Source organism: Peromyscus californicus, unplaced genomic scaffold, assembly GCF_007827085.1.
Source record: "Peromyscus californicus insignis strain IS unplaced genomic scaffold, ASM782708v3 Scaffold_11__1_contigs__length_118956290, whole genome shotgun sequence".
Taxonomy (NCBI): Eukaryota; Metazoa; Chordata; class Mammalia; order Rodentia; family Cricetidae; genus Peromyscus; species Peromyscus californicus.
Window position 1 is genome coordinate 49,361,281 of NW_026294402.1, and position 17,323 is coordinate 49,378,603.

The 17,323-nt window shown below is 45.7% G+C and overlaps 1 protein-coding gene across 2 annotated transcripts; it reads left to right on the top strand.

Annotated features, from left to right (window-relative positions):
* Positions 1-567: 567 nt before the first annotated feature.
* Psma4 (proteasome 20S subunit alpha 4) lies at positions 568-7,646 on the top strand. Of its 2 annotated transcripts, none has more exons than XM_052760779.1 (9): positions 568-679; positions 1,890-1,915; positions 2,143-2,185; positions 2,444-2,606; positions 3,631-3,708; positions 4,011-4,099; positions 5,818-5,948; positions 6,426-6,549; positions 7,247-7,646. In XM_052760779.1, exons 2-9 carry the CDS (start codon positions 1,913-1,915, stop codon positions 7,399-7,401), a joined length of 786 nt encoding a protein of 261 aa, XP_052616739.1. In that variant the 5' UTR covers positions 568-679; positions 1,890-1,912; the 3' UTR covers positions 7,402-7,646. The 2 variants fall into 2 exon arrangements, with proteins under 2 accessions (XP_052616739.1, XP_052616748.1); XM_052760788.1 differs by lacking the exon at positions 568-679 and adding an exon at positions 767-1,121.
* Positions 7,647-17,323: the final 9,677 nt, after the last annotated feature.

Sequence of the window (17,323 nt, forward strand, 5' to 3'; positions counted from 1 at the left end):
CAGGCCCAGGCTACATGCCACTGATTTCTAAGCTTTCCCCTTTTAAAAACCCAGATCCAAATCATTTTGCACCCTACACAGAAGACAAAGGCCCTGACCAGTGGGCTGAGATGACAGTATTCAACCAGGCATCGTCAACCCACTAGCTCTTCAAACCCCAGCATAGACACAGAAACCAGGTGAGAGAAGAAGAGATGGATGAAGAGGAATTCTCCCAATTAAAGAGCTGGATCTGAGAAAGGGGAAAACAAGGCTCCAGGGAAGGATGAAGGAAAAACTGTTAAGGGGCAAGGCTGGAGTAGCAAGCGACTTGGTTCTGTCTACAGTTGCTGCTCTGGCCTTCGTCAGAATAGTACAGAAGAGAAAGTGAAAGCGGAACGCGAAGTCTAACAGGAATCTAGCTCCACTTTCCGCAGACTAGGCTCTTCCCTCCTCCCTCCAACCCGTCCTCTAACGCCGACCCCCGCCTAAACCGAGGTTGCGCTTCTCCAATGTCCACGTGGGCAGATGGTCCCCGCCCCGCCACCAGGAGGACTTCCGCGTCCTCGCCGCCCCGCCCCCCTGGCAGTTCTGCGCACGCGCGGGAGCCATATTCGCCGCGGATGCTTGGCGCTCCGGCTTGGTGCTTCTCCCCCTGAGTACAGCGGCGCTCGTCTGCACCCCTCACTGTCTCCCTCCGGTGAGGCTCAGCCCCCTGGGGCCCGCGGGAGCGAGGTCGCTGCCTCCTGGGCGGGGGGCCGTCTGCGTGGAGATCCCGGCGCAGGCCGGCGGCCGCCGCCGAGGAGCCGTGGGCACGATGACTTTGCACCCGCCTCCTCGGTGACCGGCCTGCCTGCCAGGGACTGGCCCCCGCCGGCCGCCGTCGGGCATCCCCGCGCGGCCTGGACGGCGGGCCCGGGCTCTGGGACCCACCGAGTCGGTGCGAGGGGTGGGGACGGCTTGCGGCCCTGCGAGCCCATTCGGGAAAGTGGAGCTGCGGGGAAAGTCCAAGCCTTGGGGCGCCGGCGCCCGGCGTGGAGGGGGCTGTGTTCACAGTCTCATCCGAAGCCCGCCGTGGCCTGACTGCTGTGCTCAGCGCCACCTTTCTGTTTCTCCTACGTGTTGGAGTCGACACCCGGCAGGTTAGCTTGCCCTCAGCCTCTCGACGGCCTGAGGGCTTTCCAAAAACGTCCGTCAGTTCTTCTGGTCCTTGCGCCCAGTCATTCGACAGAGCCATCATGAGGAAGAGAGAAAGTTCAGTTCTCACCTGAGCACGCAGACCCTTCAGATGTCTCTTTAGCTTTCCAGCCTCGATTCCTGATATCTCATTTTATTTGGCAATATGGGAATTGGACTCTGAGGTGCCATTTTCCCACTAGGACAGTCTTGCTGTCTTTTGAAGAAACGAGGCCCAGGTGTACCACCTCCTCCCACACCCCCAAATTTAGGGCCAAATCAGGCTTAAGCAATTTGTCTCTTATCCGTTGAATTATCCACTTTATTAACCTTTCTCAGCCTGCTCTACTTGGAATGCCCTTCCCTAAACCCTTTCCCAGTTTTTTCCTCTCGACTTGAGGCTTTTCAATTTATTTTTGCCTGATTTACTCTCATTTTCTTTGCTTCTCAAAAACTTCCTTGCTGTCCATCCCCTTTTCCCACCCTCGGTGTCTCTTCCGTGTTACTTTGTAATCTGTGCCCCTCTCCTCCAGCTGCTAGATTCTGAGTTCTTCAGACAGACTTGGCTTTCACCTTTATTGTGGTGGTCCGGCATCTAGCATAGTTTCCGACTGTTGTCTTGGTGCATAGTTAGTGTTAGTAGAATGATGGTGTGGATCAAACGGTTTAAAAAGTAGACAATACTTCTTAAGTTATGATTTTTTTATTTCAATGGTCCTATTTTCTTTTCACAGGAGTTACATAAAGTTCAGAAGCCATGGTGAGTTCATGACACATTTCGTTTAATTTTTACCTGTTGAACGCTATGGCTTGTTTGTAGCTAGCAAACTGACACAGGACAAGGGAAGCAGAAACAGGTAGGGGGAGTGGAATGGTTTCTTCCTTCCTCTGCAGAACTCAGCACCAAAATACAGTTGTAGGGTTTTGGGCTTCCAGATGTTGGCTTACTCCAGTGATAGGCATCATCTCTCTGTTTTTCCTTTGCAGTCTCGAAGATATGACTCCAGGACCACCATATTTTCTCCAGAAGGTAAATTAGAAAAATTAACCTGCTCCAAAGAAAGTTTGTTTTTGTTTTGTTTAAGTATTTTGCTTTTAGTGTGGGGGAGCTACACGTGTATTTTGGTGTTAAGTTCATTCTTTTTGTACTTTGAAATAACATGTTGATTACGGCGTCCATCGTTGAACAGTAAAAGTCGGGCTGTTGACTGTACCCTGCTAGTTAGTGTCTGCTGGTTTCTCTTGGATCCGCGGTGTATGATCACAGAGGACCGTTGGTGTTTTGTAGGTCGTTTGTACCAAGTGGAGTATGCCATGGAAGCTATTGGACACGCGGGCACCTGCTTGGGAATTTTAGCCAATGATGGAGTTCTCCTTGCCGCAGAGAGGCGCAACATCCACAAGCTTCTTGACGAAGTCTTTTTTTCTGAAAAAATTTATAAACTTAATGAGTAAGTGAGGTCTTGGGGAAGGGTTTGAACCACTTCCCTTTTCAACACAAGTGGGATTTGCGTATCTGGAAAGGAGTCTTATGTGAGATGGTAGAATTGAAGTGAATAGTGTTTTTTTCTTGTGAAAACCTATGTATTTGCTTTATTTTGCTGGAAACTTCCCGGAAGCCCATTTATTGTATTATGTCTCAGTATGTTCGGTATGTGTGTAATTCACTTCGAGGACAAAGTAGCACTGTGTGGTAATAAAAGTATGTACTTATGGTCCCACGGATTTGGTTTCAAATCTAAGGTCAATCAATACAGGGTATGATGTGCCAATTACTTAACTTCTTGGGGGCTGGGATCCACTTTCGTCTAAGAGTAAAGGTATAGGTATTTAGAAGACAGTTGGGTTCTGTGTTGGGTTAATTAGCCATCAGAAATACACTCCCTGCATGGGCCTAGTACCTCTCACGGGGCCTTTTGGCACACCAATTGACATAGTATCTTTCCTCCACAGAGTCACTTTAGACTCTACTCAGTAACTTGTGGGCTTGTCTAGGCATAGTCACAGTGGATATCTAGACTGTAAAGAGACAGGGAGAGCTTTGGGGAACAGGCAGAAAAGGGAGTGCATGCCTAGGCAACCTGTGAACTCCCCCACCCTTGTGTTCCCTCACCTCCACACCTGTCAGGCCAGGCATTGAGAGGTATCCCAAAGTGTGGGAGTGGTCTGTCTACCCACAAAGCCTTTTTCTTTGGCTCCTTTGCTTTAGCTACTTACTGTGCCTTTTCTTGCCCTGTTTCCAGAGGGCAGAATAAACATATCTATTGAAGAATTGAGGCAGCATTTGTTTATCATTTATGCTGAATGACATTAGGTAAACTCCTAAGAAGATGATACTTTCGAAGCCTTTTCCCTGAGGGGAGTCCTGTGAAACATAATTGGTGAATCCCTAATAGATGTAGGTACTTCTTAATACTTAGAAATGTCCTAGCAAGCATCTTTCCCTCTTACATTGGTTTTTTTTTTTCCTTCAAGGGACATGGCTTGCAGTGTGGCGGGCATCACATCTGATGCTAACGTTCTGACTAATGAACTAAGGCTCATTGCTCAAAGGTATGCATGGAAGTAGTGTAACAGCACGTGAGTCAGCTGTCTCAAGGAAAGCTTGCATTTGCAGAGTTTGAAGTTGTTTTAAAAGTCCATTAATTGAAAAGTATATTCTTCCTAATCAAACTCATAAAATACTGTGTACACGAGAATGCTAGGATGTTAGTGTTTTGCCCTCTTCTTCCTCTTGAAATCACAAGTGACCGCTGCATCTACCCCTCCCATTATTCATATTTATTTTAGAGGGCACTCCCTTGCTTTGTGTGTATTTTGAGAAGCCTGTTGACATGTTAATCTCTTTTCCTTAGGTATTTATTGCAGTACCAGGAGCCAATTCCATGTGAGCAGTTGGTTACAGCACTGTGCGATATCAAGCAGGCTTACACACAGTTTGGAGGTACTGAGTTCCTTTGGAAATACTCCGAAAACTTAGAGCACTTAATGGGGAATAAACTTTTGTTTTGTTCTGAGTTAAGGTTTTGAGGTTGTTATTTTGTTTTTGTTGGTATTCTTTTGGTTTGGGGGTTTTAATATTCTCTGAGAATTTTTTTTTTTTTTTTTTTTTGGTTTTTTGAGACAGGGTTTCTCTGTGTAGCTTTGCACCTTTCCTGGAACTCACTTTGTAGCCCAGGCTGGCCTCAAACTCACAAAGATCCGCCTGCCTCTACCTCCCGAGTGCTGGAATTAAAGGCGTGTGCCACCACCGCCGTATTCTCTGAGATTTTTTTACAATGAATTTTGATAAGATTCACTCACCATTTCCTTAAGAATCTGTCTCCCTCCTCTGAACTCAGCCAACTTCATGTTCTTTTCTTCCCTCCCTTCTTCCCTTTTTAAACCCTGCAGTCCAGTTTGTGCTAAACAGATGCTCTTGGATGTGGGCTGCACTGTAGTGCTGTCTCCACTGAGGGTCATGCTCTTGGATGTGGGCTACACTGTAGCACTGTCTCTCTACCAGGGGTCACACCCATAAAGAAAGCTGACTTCCTCTCCCAGCAGCTACCAGTTGCTAGGGGCTCCTCAGCTGGAGGTGGGATGTCATGCCCACCTCCCCTCCGTGCTGGGGTTTTGTCTGCTGTGGGTCTCCAAACATACCTAATATGACTACCAGTTCGATTGTAATTAACTACTAACTTTCATTTCTTTATATCCTGATAGTTGGTAATAATAACATTCAAGGATTAGCAAATTGCATTACATTGTTAAATAAACTGTACAAGTACAATATCTTGAACAAGATTAGAAATATACGTATAGCATTTTCTAACAGTATCAATCTCAATATATATAATTTGTATACAATATACAAAAATCCAATCCAATGTAAAGTATTTAAAACTAGTAATTGTCTTTTAAAAGTAGATTTAATAATCTATCTTTTTAGCTATTTCGTATCTATATCTTTTATTTACTTTTTAGAGTAGAAAGTAGACTTAATAATCTATCTTTTTAGTTATTTTGTATCTATATCTTTTATTTACTTTTTAGAGTAGATTCAATAATCTACCCTCTATTTGGGCAGATTGTCACAATTGCTGCAAGCTCATTTTTGTGGCTGCTCTGGTGTATCTGGAAAACACTCCTGTCACTCACCACCTCTAGCTCTTACAATATCTCTGTCTCTTCTTCCATGATCCCTGGGCGTTGGAGGAGTGATATAGATGTCCCATTTAGGGCTTAGCACTCTGAAGTCTCTGATTCTCCACACTTCGTTTTGTTTGTGAGACATTCACACAGTGTAGCCTAGACTGCCATCCTTGTGCCACAGCCTCCTGAACACTCAGGAACAAATCTGCTTCCACATGTCAACTGGCAGCTTCATCAACAGGATGCTACCCGGCCAAAGTAACATTTTCTAGTCTGGAAACAGATTCTTTGCACAGAATAATGAATTCTGCACTGGCCTTCTGTGTCCTCATTTCCTCCCCAACCGGAGTCCAGCTCCTAGAGACAGAGGTGGCATTTGTGACTGAGCTTATCTGTGTGGCCAGAACACAAAGCAATTTATGCATGCTTAGCTTCACAGACAGGCTTGGGCCACATCCACTGGCAGCTCTAAATTGAGATGGTTGGTTTTTAAATTGAGATTATTGATTTTTTTTTTCTTTGTTAAAGGAAAGCGTCCCTTTGGTGTTTCTTTGCTGTACATTGGCTGGGATAAGCACTACGGCTTTCAGCTCTATCAGAGTGACCCAAGTGGAAATTACGGGGGATGGAAAGCCACGTGTATTGGAAACAACAGTGCTGTGAGTATCTTTGTGACACTGTAAAGTGCAGGGAAAGGCTAAGAAGACCTGTAATGTTGAAATAGCGGTAGTGTAAGAGTGTTTAACATAGCATTTAATAACAGCAACTTCATGACAGCCTCAACATGAAGGAAAACACCTGTGATTTCTGGTGCTATATGCTGGAGCTCAATTGATGATATTGTACCTAAGAGCAAGTTTTCAGTTATAAGTTGAAATATACTTTTTTTTCACGTGTTAATTCACACTTGAACTCTTAAGGATGACTCTCTTGAGACTGAGGCCCCAGGTTAAGGATCCTTCAGAACGTTGGTCTCCCTCTTCCCCTTCCCATCTCACGTCAACCTTCCCTGCTGTCAAAAGTTGTTCATACTGGTTGCAAGGTCAATATGAATCAGGCAGTTGGTCTTCTGGACCAGTCTATATTCCTACCCCAGATGCACAGATCTGAGGGACTCTGCTGATTCTGGTTTTCAGGCAGCCGTGTCGATGTTGAAACAAGACTACAAAGAAGGAGAAATGACTCTGAAGTCGGCACTTGCTCTCGCTATCAAGGTGCTAAATAAGACGATGGATGTCAGTAAACTGTCGGCTGAGAAAGGTAATCCCTGCCCTCCTGCTTTGTCTGACTGAGGGAGGGGTTCATTGAGCAGCTACGGCCGAGGTCTTCGATGTGTCTTAGGTCACTGAAGCAGCCACCTTAGGTCCGGGACGCTGGGGACTCCATGCTGTTAAATGACTAAGATCAGCCTTGAATTGTTGTGCCACAGTCCTACACCACAGGGCAGACCTAAGGATTTGAGCCAAAATGTAACTCGATCCTGTACTTCTGGTTGGCCTCAGTCTCACTTGTAGACCGAAGCTGGCCTCAAGCTAGCAGTGATCCCCTGCCTGTGCCTCCAGAGTGTGGGATCACGGGTGTGCATCGCAGGCCTGATGGAAGCTGCTTTTTAGGTTATTGTTTTGAAAGAAACTTGAAGAGTCCTTTAAAAAGTGTTGCTTTGTTTGGCTGGTCTGGCTTGTGGGTCAGAACAACTGCCTGCCCGGCTTCACTGAGGGACACAATGGTCACTGAGAAAGTTACTGGGTGAAGAAAAGATCTTTAGGTAAAAACGGTGGGCAGTGTATTACAAGATCAAAGGTATTCTGCTCCCATAAAAATGTGGGTGTATCATTAAGAATAAAACATGGGAGAGCAAGAAAAAGGCCAAGACTCGGGGAAAGAGAGAGAAAGCCATGGTGACCTCTGTTTGCTCGGTACTTCTGCCGCTGACACAAATGTGTGTTTGTGTTTTTAGTGGAAATCGCCACACTAACAAGAGAGAATGGGAAGACGGTGATCAGAGTCCTCAAGCAGAAGGAAGTGGAACAGTTGATCAAAAAACATGAGGAGGAAGAAGCTAAAGCTGAGCGGGAGAAGAAGGAAAAAGAACAGAAAGAAAAGGATAAATAGACAAAATCCGCGGCTTTTAACGCTCCTTGGAGGCACAATTCAGTGAGAAGCTGTCCTGGCCTTCCACCCCGGAAAGGGTCTTTGTTGGTTTTTCTTCTTTAACTTGCCCATCGGGGGAAATAGGACATACTGAATTGGGTCCTTCTCGTGTCTGTCCAGTTGGATGCTTTATTGTAATGATGGACATCTTTATAGACATCTTAATCTCAACACATAATTTTTTGGAATAAAACTTGGAAAGATTGGTTATGGTGAAGGAGAGATTTCTCTGTAGCAATAATTGTTGGAGATACCATGGTTGGGGCTGGACAGTTAGTTCAGCAATTAAGAGAGCATGCACTACTCTTGCCGACCACCTGAACTGAGCTCCCAGCACCCATATTGGATGAGTCACAGCCACAACTTCATCTGCTGGGGGATACAATGCCCCTGGTGTCTGCACTTACACGCATATTCACACACAGATGCACATAATTAAACATGAGTAAACAAAGGGACCCAGGGTTGCTAGGGTGATTATTGCCTTCTTTTTGTGAGGTGTGCATACCGTAGCTTCCCCGGATATCACAAAGTGGGCAGGTTGCCTGCTGTCTCCAGGGGTTGGTTTGAGACTGAACAGTCAGACTGAGCATGGCCGGAGTAGGTGTGTCTGTGTCTGTAAGGAATGCTGAGCGTGGGACTGAGACTGCCCAGTTAGCAGTCCAGCGGCATAGAAGATGGTGGGGGGGAGTTACAGCCTGAGAAGGGGGCCATCAAGGAAGATAGGCCCAGTGAGGCTGAAGGGGAGCTCCATTCCTAGACTTTGCTCAACCTGGCCACCCACGGTTCTGTGACTTGGCAGACGTAATGGAGTGCAGTTGTTAAAAATGTAGTTCATGGACTGCCAGCAGGAATAGAAAATGGGGCATCACACCTCGGATCTGAATTCAGATCTCTGGAGTTGAAGCCCAGTCCACCCTGTTGTCCACGTACTGGCATCCTTCTCCACCCAGGGCACTGAACCTAGACTCTTGGGCGTGGTGAGCTGACAGTGGAGCACAGAGATGCATCCCATCCTGACTTAGCAAGCCGTAGATGGGATTATTGTGCTTGCTAAAGTCGGAGAGGTAAGTTTTGCACTCTAGAATCTCCAGGTTGGCTTTTCAAATGGGCACAAGCTGGGCTCCATACCCAGTAGCTCAACATTTGGCAGGGGACCCAGACATAAGCATGGCTTTAAAACCCGGGTTATTCCACGGCAGAGGGATGAGAGCCAGTTACCTTACAGGGCCTCATTTTGGTTTTTTTTTTTTTTTTTTTTTTTTTTTTTTTTTTTGAGGCAGGGTTTCTCTGTGTAGCCCTGACTGTCCTATAACTCTGTAGCCCAGGCTGGCCTCAAACTCAAGGGATCCACCTGCCACTGCCTCCTGAGTGCTGGGATTAAAGGCGTGTACCTCCCAGCAGGATCCCAGTTTTTTGTTTTTGTTTTTGAACTCAGTGTTTCTCTATGTAGCCCTGGCTATCCTGGAACTCACTTTGTAGACCAAACTGGCCTCGAACTCACAGAGATCCTCCTGCCTCTGCTTCCTGAGTGCTGGGATTAAAGGCACGCCACCACTGCCTGGAGTGTTACTTTATTTTTAATGATCTATGTATATGTATGTGTGTGTGAGCTCACAGGTCAGGCATCCAGATCCCCTGAGACGGGCTTACGGGTGGTTGCCAGCTGCTCAACGTAAATGCTGGGAACTGACCTCTGTTCCTCAGCAGGTCCGCTCTCTTCACAGCTGAGCCGTCTGTCCAGCCCCCAAGTCCGTCTTAATGACCTCTGAAACATTACTGCCTTGTTCACACAGCTAATTATCACTTTGGGCCCTGTTAGCTAAAATCAAGTTTATATAGTATATTCCTCTGTTTATACCTATTTTATACATGTTTCTACTTAAAAGACACCTTTTTGGGGTGTGTGTGTGTGTACGCACATTAGGGTAAATGTTTTTTTCTCAAGGCACATCATAGCCTTCTTGTGCTTAGGAGTGGTAATGAGCAACCACTATGCCCAAAGATCATTTTCAACCAAAAATCACTTGTGCATGAAAACATATGATGCAAGATAGGTAGTAAGCTCAGTATGAGAGCTGATGTGAGAAGGTCAAGGGTCACCTTGTTAGACCTCACCTAGGAGCATACACCTCAAACTACTCAAAACAGTACGCAAACAGTGGTGAAGGCATTGTGTCTTAGGTTTCTATTTGATGATAAAGCACCGTGACCAAAAGCAACTTGGGGAGGAAAGGGTTTGTTTCATTGTACCCTTTCAGGTAACAGTCCACTGAAGGAAGTCAGGGCAGGAACCCGGGGCAGGAGCTGATGCAGAGGCCATGAAGGGGTGCTGCTTACAGGCTTCTTCCCCCATGGTTTTCTCAGCCTGATTTTCTATAGAACACGGTACCACTACCCATAATGGGCTGGGCCCTCCCACATCAATCACTAAGAAAATGCCCCGGGCAGTGGTGGCACATGCCTTTAATCCCAGCACTCGGAAGGCAGAAGCAGAAGCAGGCAGATCTCTGTGATAATTCGAGGCCAGCCTGGGTTACAGAGTGAGTTCCAGGAAAGGCTCCAAAACTACACAGAGAAACCCTGTCTCAAAAATCCAAAACCAAAAACAAACAAACAAAAAACTCTACCAGGCGGTGGTGGCACACACCTTTAATCCCAGCACTTGGGAGGCAGAGCCAGGCAGATCTCTGTGAGTTCGAGGCCAATGTGGTCTACAGAGTGAGATCCAGGACAGGCACCAAAGCTACACAGAGAAACCCTGTCTCGAAAAACCAAAAAAAAAGAAGAGGAAGAGGAAGGAGAAGAAGAAGGAGGAGGAGGAGGAGGAGGAGAAGAAAAGAAGAAGAAGAAGAAAGAAGAAGAAGAAGAAGAAGAAGAAGAAGAAGAAGAAGAAGAAGAAGAAGAAGAAGAAGAAGAAGAAGAAGAAGAAGAAGAAGAAGAAAGAAGAAGAAGAAGAAGAAGAAGAAGAAAGAAGAAGAATAAAATGCCCAACAGGCTTGCTTACAGCCTGATCTTACGGTAGCATTTTTTTTCTATTTGAAAGGTTTCCCCTTTTCAAATGACTCTAGTTTGTGTCAAGTTAATATAAAACTAGCCAGCATACTGGGGTCATAAGTACATATTTGTGAGTAGACAATCCCCCAAATCTTAATAGGATTGACTATCCATCCTTAAACGATCTTGTTTCAGTCTTGTTCACTTCAAAGTTGAGTCGGTAGAGAAGAGAATCCATAGATTCTCATACATCTTGCCTGCATCTTCATACATCTTGGCTCTATCTCCAGCTTATGCCCAGAATCCAACCAGTTATCACTCTAGGGATCAAGACTGGCCTGCACTGAGACACCATCATCTCTCACTTGGATTGCAGCACCCTGGAAGTGGTTTCCTTGCTCCTTAGTTAACTGCCTCTGTAAAAGTCCAGTTCTTCCTGCTGGCCTATGAAAGCCCCCTGTACGCTGGCCCCTCTGCTGCCTTTTCCGACGGTGTCCCTCTCCACATTCATCCGAATGAGCTCCTGGCAGTCCTTGGACCCATCAAGCCTTCATCTCATGGTTCATATATTTGCCAGTTCCTCTGCCTTGGGAACACCCCCACTCCCCCTGCCCTGGTTATCTGTCTCTGCCCCCTCACCTCTATTTTGGTGACATGTCTTCTCATTTGGTGCCTACAGAAGAGCAGCCTGCTGTCTGTCTGTCCCCTGTAACAACACTTCACCAGCTATTGTATTTGTTGTCATCTGGAATACATTTCCAGAGAAAGGACTCTGTTTTCTTTCTGCAGCCACATCCTAGTTCCATAAACAGGAACTGGCACATTCAGAGCAACAAATAATCACTGCTGAATGGATAAATAGTGCCCCTTCTTGATAGGCTGCAAAATTCAGAAAAACCCTTTTCCATTTAGGGGAGTGGAACTGGTGGGTTTCCCATGTCCCGACCACCCCTGTCACTCCGCAGAAGTTAGGGCACCTCGGAGACTAGCATATAAGAGCCCAGGGCACACTGCCGCCACCTGAGGAACTAGTCTTCAGAGTTTGGGGAGGACAACAGCGGTTTTCAGCACACTCTCTTGAAGTTCTCTGGGAAGTTAAAGGTGGTGGGGGCAGCCGAGGCTGCTCTGTAACTGAGTTGTTTTTCCCTGCTTTGGGATTAGCTAGCCTAGAATCTCACCCAACCTCCTTTTCAGCTGCTCTATGGCATATTTTTATCCCAGTTGCAGGGCTTTCTGGGTCTAGGGTGTTGCCTGATGCATCCCAATTGTAGCCTTAGCTGCCCTCATCCTCACAGGCACCCTACACCAAGAGCAGCCATTGAATTCTCTCCTCTGGGCAGAACTGGATGGTCCTCACAGGGCACCTCCACCTCAGCAGCCCTCTGACAGAAACAATTAGAAACCCAAAGAGAGCCCAGGTTTAAACTCTGAGTCAAACTTTAAAATAAAAAATCTTGACTTCACTTTAGAGAGTTTCAGATCATGCTTTTAAAAATAGCGATGTGGTGGCAAATTGTGTGCTCCTGTGTATAATTTCACTTCTGGTGTTTTTCTTAATCAGAAATAAGTCTCTGGAATTTCTACAGTCTAGCGCTTTGAAAGTTCCATGAAAGCATTTGTGTTAGCAGGAAAAACAAGGAAAAGAAAGAGAGAGAGAGAAAAAAAAAAATCCCCTTGGTCTAGGAGAGGTGATGACGTAGTGGTTAAGAGCACTTGTTGCTCTTGCAGAGAAGCCAGGTTCAATTCCCAGCACCCATATGGGTGGATTATAGCTGCCCATAACTCTAGTTCCATGAGATCTGACTCCTGGTTTCCATGGTCACAGCACACACATGGCTCACATGCATACACTCAGGCATGTATCCACATAAAATAAAAAATAAATCTTTTAAAAAAATTTCACACTGGAGGAAACTAAATTACTGAACAAGTACATTTCCGGTTAATTTTTGGTAACAGGGTGTATGTGGATGGGTAATAAATGGGTCCCCAGCTCTTAGTTTGTTGTCTCGGGAACGGCACACACACACACACCTAAATCTAGTTCTCCATAGGAGAGAAAAATACTGACTGTGTTCTTCTGACTCGGGTTTAATTTGCTTAAGCTGATACTCTCCAGTTTCATCCCGTCCATTTTCCTGCATTTGTCATGATTTCATTTTCCTTTATGGCCGAAAAAAAAATCCACTGTGAATATGGAGCACATTTCCCTTATGGAAGTGTGTAAGGCTTGATGGATTTGCGAGGCATCCTTATGCAGGGTCGGGCTAATCTTCTTTCTATCACGCTGGCTGTAGAATATGCCTGCTACTCCAGTGAGCACCGTTTACAGGTTCTTTCAAGGATACCCCTTTGTCATCTGTGTTACAAGTGTTGCCCTATTTTAGTTCATGCATTTTAATTTTATATGCCGATATACAGAAGTAGTTTTTGTTTGCTCATTTAGGCAACACTGTCAATCATTTGAAAACATTTTTTTATTATTTTTTGACAGTTTCATACATGTTGTCTTAGTAGGGTTTCTATTGCTGTGATGAAACACCAGGACCAAAAAGTAAGTTGGGGAGGAAAGGGTTTATTTGGGTTACACTTGCACGTCACTGTTCATCATTCAAGGAAGTCAGGACAGGAACTCAGACAGGGCAGGAACCTGGAGGCAGGAGTTGATGTAGAGGCCATGGAGGGGTGCTGCTTACTGACTATTCTTCATGTCTTGCCCAGGCTCCCTTATAGAACCCAGGACCACCAGCCCAGGGATGGACTCATCCACAATAGACTGGGTCCTCCCCATCAATAACTAATTAGGAAAATGTCCGACAGGTTTGCCTACAGCCCAATCTTATGAAGGCATTTTCTTAATTGAGGTTCCCTCCTCTTAAATGACTTTAGCTTGTGTCAAGTTGACACAAAACTAGCCAACACACACACACACACACACACACACACACACACACACACACACACACGCACACACACTGAATTTTAGTCATTTGTACTCTCACTGCCTCTCTTCCCCACTTCCTCTGATTTTTCCTGAGAAGTCCCCTTCCTACTTCCATGTCTCTTTCGTGTGTGTGACCCACTCAGTTTGTGGTGGTTTGACGAGAATGACCCCCATTGGCTCATATGTTTGAATACTTGGTCCCCAGTTGGTGGAACTGTTTGGGAAGGATTAGGAGGTGTGGGCATGTTGGAGGGGTGTGTTACTGGAAGTAGGCTTTGAAGTTTCAAAGGCTTGCCCTATTCCTAGTGTGCTCTCTCTGCCTCATGATTGCAGATCAAGATGTAAGCTCTCAGCCATTCCTGTCACCATGGGATGCTCTATCATCATGGGCTCTAACCCTCTGAATCTATAAGACCCAAATCAAACACTTTCTTTTGTAAGTTGCCTTGGTCATAGTGTCTGCACAGCAACAGAATATTAATCACAGCAGAAGCTGGTACCAGAGACCGAACTATTGCTGTGATAGGCTTGCCCATGTGATTTTTTGTTTTTTTGTGTTTTGTTTTTTGTTTTTTTGTTTTTGGAATGTGGAGAATTTTGGGACTTTGGACTAGGAAAGCTGTTGAATGTTATAAACAGAGATCATTGGGCCATCCTAGTAGGAACTTGGAAGACAGTGGTGCTAAGAGCTAGGTGGACTGTGGAGACCCAGTTCAAGAAGTTTCAGAGGGGAACAATATTAGCAATCGGGCTAGAGTTCATTCTCATGATATTTTGGCAAAAAATATGACTAGTTTCTGCCCTTGTCCTAAGACTCTACCTGCAGCAGATTGAAAAGTAGTAGTCTATTTTCTTTGACAGAGGAGTTTCCAAGACAGCCTATTATTGACTCTGTTGAGTGGTTGTTAGTGATCACTATTATGCAGGTCTACAAAGAAAAAAGAGCAAGTGGGGCAGAAAGAAATGCACAATGTGCAGTGGAGATACAGAGCATCAGGAAAATGTGCTGCTGGAGCCACTGCTGGTGCTGAAAGAGATAAGATTAAAGTGAGCCTGATCCACAGTGGACTAAGAGAGGGTACCCACAGGGCAAGACCACCCTGTAGCTAGAGTTTTCCTGCCTGGCCCACAGTCAGGACAAATCTCTCTCACCTGCCAGTCCCACAGCTGCTCAGACCCGACCAAGTAAACACAGAGACTTATACTGGTTACAAACTGTATGGCCGTGGCAGGCTTCTTGCTAACTGTTCTTACAGCTTAAATTAATACATTTCCATTAATCTACACCTTGCCACATGCCTTGTGGCTTACCGGCATCTTCACATGCTATTTGTCATCATGGTGGCTGGCAGTGTCTCTCTGACTCAGCCTTCCACTTCCCAGCTTTATTCTCCTCCTTGTCCCGCCTATACTTCCTGCCTGGCCACTGGCCAATCAGTGATTTATTTATTGACTAATCAGCAACACATTTGCCATACAGAACATCCCACAGCACCACCCAGCTAAGCTTCCAACTCGAGAAAGGCAGAAGGACTTCCTAGATCCTAAGAGGTAAAGGCAAGTCAAAGCCGCTACAAATGCGATTCAGGGGTGTCAGGACTCACTCCAGGTTGACTGTCAGACTTAGCAGTGTCAGCCCTGTGGCTTTAAAGCCATGAAGGATACATGATGAAGGGGTTGTGGAGTCTTCCTTCACAGTTAAAAAGAGCTGCTGAGGCCCCCAGGCAATATGTGAAAGGGCAGTCCCTGTGAGGTCCAGAGGTTCCGAGAGACCCTGGAGTGGAGCAGATTGCATTGAAGACCCCAGGATGTTGGGGTTTCCAGAGCTGTGGGACGTCAACCAAAGAGAGCTGCACGCAAGAGTTGAACCAGCCCAAAAGAGAGAAGTATGTGGCTAAGTGAAGCCAGAAGGGAAGAACCATCTAAGCTCTTTGACATCAGGCATGGAGCTGCAGGACAAGGAGTTTGCCTTGTGGGAGTTTGCCCTTGTTTTTGTCCAGTGCTTCCTCACTATGCCCCAGTTCTTCCCTTTGGGGATGATAATATATGCTCTGTCCCACTGTATGTTGGTAGCATGTAATTTGCTTTTGACTTTACAGGGAGTTACAGGTAAGAGGTTGCCTTGAGTCTCGGAAGAGACTTTGGACTTTAAAAATGTTGGGACTGGCCAGCAGTGGTGGCTCACATCTTTAATCCCCACATTTGGGAAGCAGAGGCAGACAGATCTCTGAGTTCAAGGCCAGCCTGGCCTACAGGGTGAGTTCCAGGTCAGCCAGGGCTACATAGAGAAACCCCATCTTGAAGAAACAAAACTTAGAAAGTTGAGACTGTGAAAGAATATGAGGACTGTTGAAGTTGGACTAAATGCATTTTGCATTATGATATGGCCGTGAGCCTGTGGGAGCCAGGGCGTGTAATATGGTGGTTTGAATGAAAAGGGATCATGTTTGGATATTTGGTTCCCAGTTGATGGAGCTGCTTGGGAAAGAGCAGGAGGTGTGACCTTGCAGGAGGTGTGTCACTAGGGGTGGGCTTTGAGGTTTCCCGTTCCCAGTGTGCTCCTCTCTGACTCCTGGTTGCAGATCCAGATGTGACCTCTCAGCTGTTCCTGCCCTCGTGATTTTGATCTGTCATCGTGGACTCTAAGCCTGTGAAAACGTAAGCCCAGTTAAATGCTCTCTTTTAGAAGTTGCTCTGGTCATGGCATTTTAACACAGCAATAGAAAAGTAACCAATACATGGTTTAATTAGTTACTTGCATAAGCATGTTTGACAATCACATTTTTATTTGTTTAAGATATATTTTATTTTATTGATGGCTTGTCCGCTTGCATGTATGTTGACCATGTGTGTGCCTGGTGCCCTAGGAGGTCATAAGAGGATATTGGATCCCTTTGAACTGGAGTTACAACTGGTTGTGGGTCACTATGTGGGTGCTGGGAACTGAATTCGGGTCCTCTGAAAGAGAAACAAGTGTTCTTAACCTCTGAGCCACCTCTGGCTGTCCTGGAACTCACTCTGTAGACCAAGCTGGCCTCCAACTCAAGAGATCTGCCTGCCTCTGCTTCTCAGGTGCTAGGATTAAAGATGTGTGCCACCACGCCCGGCTACAATCTTTTGTTTTTTTTTTTAACTCTGTGCTATGAATGGGTGAAATGAATCAGTGTGGGAAAGAATTTGCCGCCATGCCTGACCACCTGCCTGATCCTGGATCCCACGTGGTGGAAGCAGAGAACTGCCTCTCACAAATCCTCCTTTGACCTCCATATGCATGGTGTGCACATGCACACAAATGAATGTAAGACATATCTAACTGTAGATTTGGGCTGGAGATATAGCTCAGATGGTTTGCTAAACATGGACAAAACCCTGGGTTCGATCCCAACACTGAATAACACTGAGAATAGTGAACACAACTCTAATTCCAGCATTTGGGAGGTGGAGATGGGGACCAGAAGCTCATGGTTATCCTATACCACATACAGAGTTCAAGGCCACTGGATATATGAAACCCCGACTTTTAACAGTGTGCACTTCAATCACTTTTGGTATATTCACAGAATTGAATAATAGTTATTACCATAGCCAACTTCAGAATGTTTTCCTCATGGCAGAAAGAAACCTTGTGCCCACCATCCCAAGTCCCTGCCCACCCTGAGCAAATACTAATCTACTGTCGGTCTCTACAAAGGTGTCCATTCTAGATATTTCATAGAAATGGAGTCATGTACAAGTTTTTATGTGGACATATATTTAATGTATTTAGGAGAACATTCCTAGATGGAGTTTTGAGTCATATCTTAGTATTAATAATATGTTTATTACATTTTAATTTATGGTGTGTGTGTGGCACATGTGCCACAGTGGCCCTCAGAGCTCAGAGGACAGCTTGTGGGAGTCCCTCTCTCTTCCTGCCATGTGAGTCCCAGAGATTTAAGTCAG